At 38.4% G+C, this 10,357-nt stretch overlaps 2 protein-coding genes across 2 annotated transcripts in view; both read left to right on the top strand.

Annotated features, from left to right (window-relative positions):
* LOC134669492 (uncharacterized) overlaps nt 1-10,357 on the top strand; it is a 245,804-nt gene that overhangs the window by 232,661 nt on the left and 2,786 nt on the right. The gene's annotated exons all lie outside the window — the stretch shown is intronic.
* Nucleotides 4,120-10,179, top strand: LOC134671566 (solute carrier organic anion transporter family member 2B1-like). The gene is made up of 11 exons (XM_063529429.1): nt 4,120-4,454; nt 4,981-5,151; nt 5,688-5,879; nt 6,208-6,402; nt 6,865-6,986; nt 7,378-7,473; nt 7,824-8,014; nt 8,326-8,439; nt 8,727-8,848; nt 9,133-9,273; nt 9,920-10,179. The coding sequence occupies exons 1-11, from the start codon at nt 4,217-4,219 to the stop codon at nt 10,063-10,065; spliced, it is 1,728 nt and encodes a 575-aa protein (XP_063385499.1). The 5' UTR covers nt 4,120-4,216; the 3' UTR covers nt 10,066-10,179.

Here is a 10,357-nt window from a genome sequence, read left to right as displayed (position 1 = left end):
CATACCGATCAATGTGTTGTTCAAAACTGATTTCCTCGTTTTACCTAATCGTGATCAAAATAGTTTTATATAATACTGTACTAATTAATCATCATTCTTTCTGTTAGTATGTATCTTAGATTGTATTCCATTGTTAAGGCATACAAGGGTGGATTTCAAAATCGGGCGAAAAGTTATGGTTCGGTCTTTATAAAAAAAACTAGTGGGTTGTGCGAGTTGCAACTTTTTTATATGTTTTTAAGAACTATTATCTTAATGTTCCTTCAATTACCATCTCCAATAACTTAATAGTTTTTTTTTATATAAAATTTTAAATTTTATATAAATTTTATATAAAAAACCGGAAAAATCTAAACCTTTTTGTTTGCAGTGAAAATTATAGCATACCTATCGTACGATTGCGATTTTTCTTTTAGTTATATCTTTTCCATGTTGTTGTTTAACACATGAATAAATATGCAATAATTCCTTCACCGAGAAAGTACATTTAAAAATATTTAAAATTTTGTCATGAATATTCGTCAACACCGTCATGGTTATGTCAATGTGAGCTTATCTCCGAGTATAAACAACAAAATACCGCTAAAGGTCCTTGCCCTATTTTTCACTTTAGTATAAAATGCAAAAAATGATTTCACTATAAATTCACATCATTGAATCGTAAGAAATATGACGAACAAATTTGTAAAACGTAGTTTGTCACAACAGAGCATCATCACCGTTATGCTTTGGTTTAAAGAAGTTACGAATAATATATTAGAAATAATTATCGAAATGAATGGAAAACTACATGAAATTTATTGTGTGGCAAAGACATTAACTACTATTATTCCCATTCTAGAAATAAAAATAAGAAACTCTCAAATCGTCAACACCGTACCCATCATCACCGGGAAAAAATGACGACCGGTGATGATTTCATGTGTATGGTGATGACGGTTCTCAGAAACTTTTCTAGTTATTTTGGTATAATTCACTAAGATATTAAGCTGTATGTTTGAAAAATGTTTTCTATGTCTTCTAACACTATATAATGTCTACCTTATAAATGTGGAAAAAGATATAACAATTTCTTTCACACTAGAGGGATGGTTAGGTTTTATATAACATGTTGACTAAGTAGGCAAAATTTAGGTCACTTAGAACTTAGAACATTTTTTTTTGTTTTTTATTATCTAATACATGTAAATCGTGCAATTTAGAGTCTGTAATTGCATGTTACTCGTGTTAAAACATAGTATTTAAACAAGCAACATCTATTAAGTTTTAAGCGACCATAGGCTACGGTACTGGCTCACTATCCAGATGGCCTTATGTTTTTTGATGATATTACATTAATTGATGTATATAATTACAGCAATTAATAATTGTACCATTTGTTAGTCACCCGACCCATTCGGCCCAATACCTAAAATTTTGTAACTTATGACATGCATTAAAAGTAGGGATCTTGCAACTTATAAAACACTGATTATACAAAAATGTATACCTATTAAACAAACTATATACGGATTTAAATCATTACAACTATTTTTAAAGTTAGTTTATAAAACAACAAAAATACACACATTACAAACTTAGGGAATGAATCAAATTACCTATCAAATAAAAACGTAATATATCATAACAATTTCGCTCATTGGTAAGCCAGCAATTTTCTAATATGATATATAGATGGTCAAGCAAATCTTGTCAGTAGAAAAAGGCGCGAAATTCAAATTTTCTATGAGACGATATCCCTTTGCGCCTACATTTTTCAAATTTGCCGCATTTTTCTACTGACAAGATCTGCTTGACCAAGTATAAATACCAAGTTATGCAGTAGATAAAATAAGATGCGGGTTTAAACTGATAATAAGAGGACAATATTGAGACTATGATTTAACATTGAAGAAACCCAAAAAAATAAAATATCTAAATTGCATATTTCTGAATATAAATTATTTAAAATTATACAATACAAATACTTATTATATATTTATTTATTATATGAGTATAATGTATTTTATATAATTTTCTGAAAATAATTTATGAAGCTAGTCTTATGTTCAAAAACATGTTATTTGTAATGTTTATTAAAGTTCTAAATCCTTACAATTAAAAAAAGTTTATATTTTTTTAATACGTTTTTAAGACATATATAATTTAGTTCCCAAATCGTCATTACCGTACATGCAGTGTCATCACCGTCCATAAAAGAGTCATTACCATACCATGGTTGTCATCACCATCTTGCGTTTTTATTTTCCGAAAGCGATAACTTCAAATATAAGCCACAAATGATTGTATAAATACCATAAATATCCTCAATATACAACCCTCTATTACTTTACACAGCTAGAATCGTGTTAAATTAAACATTTAAAAAAATAAAATATTTGTATGGTGAAATTTTTAGTGATGAAATCCACCCACAAACGTATACTTGCCTATGCATTTGTCTTATAAAACATGTAAGCTTAAAATTAAGTTAATAAGTAAATTTTGTGACCAAATTCCTATGATTAAATAGATTATTTTTGTCGATACAGTTTATGGATTTTTTTAAAATGCGAAAATTGGCATAAATGACTTAAAAGCACCAATAGCTTCTATGGCGCTTAAGACTATTAATTATGAGTTTACTGTGATAACGACTCAACGAACTAAGTATTTTTACTTTTCCATTTTCTAAGCTTAACGCGAGTTCTATATACAGCTCACAGAACCACTAATATAAAAATGTCCAAAATACAAGCAAAGTTGCCGGAAACGTACATTACCTTATAGTGATCGCCGCTATCTCCCGATATGCTGATGATAAGCTTCGATAAACTCAATTCATCGACGCAAGTCCATGGAAACGAATGTTTTGATCGGTGACAGTTCTCATGTGCAGAATAGAAGTAGATCCTATCCATGCTAGACAAAATCTAGTGTGAAATAGGAATCAGATTGTTACTAGTGAAGTGGGGAGTGTTAATTTTAGCTTATAATGGCAGCTACTTCTGGTAAGTAGAGCAATGTTATTCACTTTGTTTATAGGGACAGTGATATACAGCAAGTACAGCAAATATAGAACAGAAGGCCCAGGCTCCGATTTAGTACCAAGTTAAAAGCAAAACCAGCTTATTACTTACCTACGTAACCCTTTGAATGACAAGAATCAATCAGTTGTAATGAATTAAAATAGCGCAATGTGTTTAAGTGCTAAATAAATAGGGTAATTTACATATAAAATTATTTATTTTATAGGGTGCAAATGCGATTAGAGTCGGACCAATAAAAGTCTGTAGCGGATTTGATAGCCCACGCAGTGCAAGTGTTATTTATACGTCATAATTTCATAGAAGTTTGACGTTTAAAATGACACTTGCTCTGCTTGGGCTATCCAAATCACTGGAATCTTTTCTCGGTCTGAATCTACTACCGTTACTTTAATTAAATATTAATAAAATATTTAGCACTAGGATATGAAACGTTACGTATTAAACACTCGTAGGTATATATTATGTACCTACATATAATTAATACATAAACACGCGCTAATTGCCCCCCGTGACCAGATAATAAAAGATAAATGTCTAATTATTATTCATTACCTAAAATCCCTTTATCAAACACGTGACGTGATGCTTAAGTAGGTACCGTGTTTTTATTACAAAACAATTGCACGTCTAACATTTCTGCAAAAAAAAATAGATTTTGATTTTATAATGCAAATGGTAGATTATTTACCTCCAGCATTTGAAACAAAATGTCATATCATCATCATCATCATCTCATCATCAGCCAATTAGACTATTATGTGTCCTACTGCTATTAGGTATCTACACTTCTACAGCCCTCCTCAGGGTTACAGCCTCTCAAAGGTTTGGGCCACAATTCGCACTAGTTTTTTAATTTCAGATATATGTATATACCTACAGTGAGTAAAAGTAACTTCCTCCACGGCCGATATTTTATAAATTGTATTGAACTTAAAAGATTAGGTACCTAACTAGTGTTGTGTAATGTTTCATATAAATTTAATAACTATGCCACTAATGGCAAATCGTTTTAACAGTTCGAAAAAAGATACTTACTAATTACAATTAGACTAGGTAAGTAGGGCCACGTAGGGCTAAGATGGTCGGCTCTTTATCATTTGTCACCATCCCTGTGTATCCTGTCGCGTTCTAACAAATATGTAAGTGCGAAAGTGACGCATGGCACGACAAGTGATAAAAATGCGTCCATGATATCGCTTTTCGTAATCCAATACCCTATTTCATCCTTCAAATATTCCCTAATTGCAGGTGTCCCCCGCCCGCTATTTAAGCTATGGCACCTGCTCAGCACGTACATCCTGACGACACCGTTCTTCGGCCTGTGTCTCCAGGGCACCTTGCTGATCCTCGTGCTTCTGGACACCAATGTCACACTGTTACTCAGAAGAGAAGCTGCCTTGGGCCATGTGCCGGAGAGTACTCATGGTAAGGCAGCTGCAGAAAGTCTCGTACAGTCATGTGTAAAATATGGGCGCACAAATCATACTCACAAATATGTCCCATAGCTCTTATGTCAGTGAATTAAGAACTATATTTTTTGAGTAAGTTGTCTAAACCATACAGCATAGCAGGACCATACCTAAGTTTTATTGCATCCATCCTTTTTCTGAAAACTTTCTGCTGAAAATAAGGAAGAAAGAATACCTAGTTTCCCTAGCCCTATTTAGCAACAAGATAGCTTACAGTATCTGGCAAAAGCATCTATTTAAAACCCCTTCATTGGGGAGCCAAGTTTTATTGACACTGCCAATATTATAGCAGTCGGAGCAAACGAGGTCTCTTGACTAAAGGATGACTCACGCTAGACGGCGCAGAGGTAATAATCACGTGGTGCTTTCCATAGAAAACGAAGCTCCGGAAGCTCCGGCCCAGTCTAGGATGAGTCATTAAAAGCTTCACTTCTTACCTTTTTCTTTTGAGATTTTTAATCCTTTTTCCTGTGGCTTTTCAGACTGGGTGACCATCGGCACAGGCTTAGTGGAGTTTGGTCTAGGCGCGCTCATCGCGTGGTGTGGCCAAGCCAGGAAGAACTTTGCCTTGTCTTTTTGGCTAACAGCGGCCGCTGCTGCCGGCCTGCTTGTGCTAGCCTTTCCTTTTAAAGACACTCCTGACTCCACTGTGAGTAAGTAGTTTTTCTATTGAGTAATCCCAATCTTTAATCTCTACCTACTAATCTGATCTTTGATATTATATCTGCGATCAACTCATCTCAGAAAAAGTACCTACGACGTTTACGGTTTGACGGAATTAGATGCAAGTCGTAATTTCGTGAATGTCTGACGTCCTTAGGCTGAACAAGAACATGATGGTTGTGGTGATAGTTTTTTTACATGTTGTCTTTCCGTTATAAGAAACCTGAGATTTCCTTTCCTTAGGTATAGGTGTAGTGAATTTAAGGCCAAGGCATTTAAGGAGCCAAATCTTCTCGAGTCTAAACCATCTTCAGCTATTTGGCATCACGTCAAACACCTGAAGTTACCTAATCTTAATTTGAGGTGACAAACGCGCTCTAAAAATGTACTTTACAGTGGCGGCGCGTCCATAAAAGCCGATTCCTACCGGCTTGCCTGTTTTTGCATACAACAAACACTAACACGTTTAAGTTAACTGTCGCTTGAACAGCTAGAAAAGCGGTTTTAATCTTATTCTTCTATACAGAGCTATGTGGCGGCGAGGAAATAACATCGTACTACAAAACCATTGAAAACCCTGAAGACGATCTCTGGATCCCGCGCGTCGCCATGCTGTGTTTGACTGCCGCCTTCTGCATCCTCGCGCGTCTGAGTCTGTTCGCGCATGGCTTCGTTTATGTGGACGATCATGAGCCTGAGCATGGAGCGTATCATTATGGTATTTCAATTTGTTGTCATGAATATTTACCAGGTCAAATATCCCTTTCCCAGGATTTTGAAAATTATTAGAATAACCTCGTAAGCGACATTCTATTGCTTTATTCATGATAAGAGTATAACGTGAGTATAACATCTTTGTTTATCGCCCTTTCCTTTTTTGCTAATAAATTAAACCTATAAACCACTAGGTTTCGGTGTGCTTTTGACATTACATGTATTGAGTTCTCAATACTTTATATGGCGCAGTCGGTAGGATTAACAAACTATTTAACACCTTAAGTATTCCTTCTAAATATAAATCAAAATGTACTCAACTTGGTCCCCAGGAATACTGATCACAATCCGCCTCTCCCTGGGCCTAAACGGAGTGAACTGGCTGACCCCGTCCTCCACTCGAGACGAGTGGTGGCATTCGCATCTGTCTCTCTGTATGCTGACAATCATGTTCGCGATACTGTTCACTCTGTTCCCGAGGCGCAAGATCCAGAATAAGGGGGCTGACGGTGAAATGGTCAGCAAAGGTAAGCTAACTGCTGAATTGCGACAGAATTACTACAGGAATGTCAATTGTTTCGGACATTGTCATTGAATGTTGACATTTCCTACAGCAATCTTTCGTTTATTTATTTATCACAGATGTAGTGCATAGTTATTATCCATCTTATTTTCACGGAAACTTAAAAAACGAACTTGTCTTGCTATTTCACTCAGTCTCGGTACAAAAAGTACTGACATTGACTGAACTAGCATGACAAATACGAACGTTTCCGAGAAAATACGATGGAAAACAAATATGCACTACATCTGTACGAGGGTTACACAAGGTGTCAATACTAATGTCTAATCATGGACCCACAAAAGAAAATTCCAAAGACCATGAGAATTGAAACAGACACAGTCGGAAAACGGACTTAAACCTGAACATGTGACCGGAATAAACGTTAAGATTCTGTGAATAAGATCCGTGTACTTATGACTTTCAGAATTCTTCTCAACACTGTGCCGCGTGCTCCGCAATAAGATAGTTGTGGTCCAGAGCATCGCGATCGCCTTCCTCTCCGCCGCTGTGTTCGGCTTCGTACGATTTGATGACGACATTGTCGAGGTATGCTAAGCATTTTTCTAGTACATATATAAAAATATCACCATCGTTATTTCACAGACACAGCATAGAGCTTGGAACTTAGTCTGCTCCTACATAGCAAAACATTAAGAAAACAATAGAGTCGTTTTCACAGTAAAAGCAACAGGTACATAATATGAACGTAGAGATGGTTTAAGGATGACTCACGTTAGACCGTGCCGTGTCCGGGTTGGAGCTTCCGGCGCTTCCTTTTCTATGTCATGACAAGTCATGCTTTCCATAGAAAACGATGCTCCGGCCCTGACAGGGCCCGGTCTAACGGGAGTCATCCTTTAAACGGTTTACCAATTACCTAGACTTTTGTTATTTATGTACTACTTTAGTAAGCTAAAATAAATGGATGTAATTCCAGGCTCAATTTCACATCGAGACCAAGCGACAGGATCCGCGCGCTTCGCGCCAAGTCACCAACATTTTCCGAACTTTGGTCATCGTATTTTTCGTCATGGTAAGTTCATTCGCATGCTGATTAATAGCAGCTAATTTAACGTTTTTATTGTTGTATGTTGTCTTCCTGGAGGAACCTTCTTGAATCTTGTTGGACCCTGATTACCTATTATATTATGTCGAATCTTCAATGTTTGCGGTTAACCACTATGAAATTGTTTCCTTTAAGTGCGCTTTTATTAAATGAACTAAAATGAAATACTATTTATTATACTAACTATCCGCAAACCAAACACGACTGAGTCGTAGTTAAAACTTCTCACTCACTACGTGCTCATGGCAAGAGCGTGAGAGATAGTGATATGACCACGGCCCTCAGTATGCTAAGTCAATGCGTGTCTACGCTTTCAGATATTCCGCACCCGTTTCTCCGGCCGCCGGAGCGACGGCGTGAAAGCGACGACGTCGGCGCGCGTCGGTGGTATTGTGGCGATAGCAACCGCTGTACCCTTAGTGGTGATCAGTCTACTGGGCTGTAACATTGGAGACATAGCCGGGAGCAATGCGGAGTACGGCCTGCCAGTGTGCAGCATGCAATGCGGGTAAGTCCGAGAAATTTGAGAGTATTTTTAAGCTTAGGCAAGTCTTATGAGAGTTAGTATACTTACCTATCCAGTTTCTATTAATGTAAGTATCTGCTGTAACTGCTGTGCCCTTGGTAGTCATCAGCTTTCTGGCTGTAATATTGGATACTTATACGGGAGCAATGCGGGCTGCCTGTGTGCAGCATGCATGTTCGAGAAATCGAAGGGTATTTTAATAAAGCTTGGGTAAAGCCTATGTATGAGAACCCTACACAGTCTGTTCAAGGAAGTCCTGTCCCAGCAATGTGCTAACTATATTTATTTCGCAGATGTTCAGCCGACAGCTACGGCTTCAGCCCGGTGTGCACGATCAACACCACCACCACGTACTTCTCGCCGTGCCTCGCCGGCTGCCAAGAGGTGGAGGACCTCAACGGATTTCTGTATGTAGAACTTGCAAATTTCTAACATTATGTTGTATTTCCTCGCTTATCGGTTCATTTTGTTAAATTTTAACATTTTACTAGGATCAGTTGTGGGCAGTGTTTGTGTAGGAAGTCACATCCAGAAATTAAGCTCTAGTAAGTATCCCTTAATTTCGGGAATTTTGAAGATTCTCTTTTACTCCTCTTGGTATACTTTTTCATAATTACATAGATCTGTGATCTGTGTTAAAAAAAGGGTGTCCACAGTCTGCCGTTTACGTCGTGGTATAAAATCTTCTTTGCAGATTGTTCTCGGAGTGTTCGTGCGGTGGTGGGCGCGCGGCGCGCGGGGCGTGCTCTCTTTCCGACTGCGGACTTGTCTTCAACATATACCAGCTGCTGTTCGCGCTGGTACTGTCGATGGCAGGTAAGATTCAAAAGATAAACCTTTTGACCACTAAAGATGTCAACCGACATAGTGCGCCGAACCGCACCAAGGTTGCCGGTCGTCTGTGCCATTGAGTGTCGCGGTAACCCGAATTTTTTTTAAATAACGCCATGGAGTGTCGGGTATCCGCTCAGCGGGTTCTCTGTTCGTAGTCGCTTACGTCTACAAAACTTAGCTTACAACTACTTTACGAAAACGTTGACACTGTTGGCTGTGAATGCGTTAATTAATTATAGGTATTAATAGAGTATCTGACGTTACAGGAGCCGCCCTCCTAATGCAGGGCATGGTGATAGTCCGCTCTGTGCTGACTGATGACAAAGCCGTGGCCCTGGGGGCTTCGTTCGCGGTCACAGCTCTCCTGTCCCACATACCTGGCTACATGCTCTACATGCTGATCAGCCGTGAGTACTGCTACCATAGTTCCTTTTCAATAGCAACACGCTTAGGCGGGCCTCACACGGACTGCTTACAGCACTTGCTTGCAGTCGCAGGTTCGGTTTCACCGTCAGTAAGACCCGCCATAGACAGACCGCTTGAAGCAGTCGCGCGTCAGTGGACGTCTTTATTAGCGGTCAAAGGGTTTTAAAGGAAAGCAAAGGGCGGGAAAGTCGAGTCCCGCGGACGCGATATGGCGTCCGAAATGTCGACACCTCAAAATTAAATTCTAAATTCTAGACGACCGGTCTGGCCTACAGTGGGTAGTGACCCTGCCTATGAAGCCGATGGTCCCGGGTTCGAATCCTGGTAAGGGCATTTATTTGAATGATGATACAGATATTTGTTCCTGAGTCATGGTTGTTTTCTATGTATTTAAGTATTTATATATTATATATGAGTACCCACAACACAAGCCTTCTTGAGCTTACCGTGGGGCTTAGTCAATTTGTGTAAAAAGTGTCCTATAATATTTATTTATTTAAATTGAAAACCTCAAGTTCGTTATTTGGCTGGCAAATATGACAGACTCCTGCCGACTACCAACACCAGGGGGGTTAGCGTCAATTATTTTCCCCGAGACTCATTCAATAAGTTTTTTAAAATTTTCAGACTTAACCTGCGCATACACAGCCAACGGAGGCTGCCTGTTCCACTACCCGTCTCTCTGGTCCATGACACTTCTGAGCGCGGGCTTCTCTGCTGTCTCCGGAGCGCTAAGTTTGCTGGCAAGTCGTTTGGCTCGATCAATATCATAGCGGAAAATAATTTCGTGGCTTAGGAGGCCAATTTTAACTTGTAATTTGATCATGATGTCTGTTAACATTCATTGTTATTCGCCCATCAAGCATCTCGCTCGCGCCAATTCTCTTTTCGACGAATTTTAGGGCAATAGGTATAAAAGTGGGGAATCGTAGGTATATAATTTTAACCATAAAACTCCCGTGGGACTCAAACATATTAGAATTATTTTAAACGGGTCACTCACGTATTAAGTCGAAAAGACATGTTTCGATCCAAATTTCGAGGATCCTCTTCACGGAACAACGA

This window comes from Cydia fagiglandana, chromosome 1 (genome assembly GCF_963556715.1).
Source record: "Cydia fagiglandana chromosome 1, ilCydFagi1.1, whole genome shotgun sequence".
NCBI classification, from domain to species: Eukaryota; Metazoa; Arthropoda; class Insecta; order Lepidoptera; family Tortricidae; genus Cydia; species Cydia fagiglandana.
This window is presented reverse-complemented; position numbering and strand designations above follow the sequence as displayed.

Excerpts from the sequence above, each read along its gene's own strand:
- LOC134671566 (XM_063529429.1), top strand. The coding sequence starts at position 4,217 with ATGATATCGCTTTTCGTAATCCAATACCCTATTTCATCCTTCAAATAT. Across the intron at positions 6,987-7,377 it reads TTGATGACGACATTGTCGAG|GCTCAATTTCACATCGAGAC; the intron begins GTATGCTAAGCA and ends ATGTAATTCCAG. Across the intron at positions 8,440-8,726 it reads GAGGACCTCAACGGATTTCT|ATTGTTCTCGGAGTGTTCGT; the intron begins GTATGTAGAACT and ends TCTTCTTTGCAG.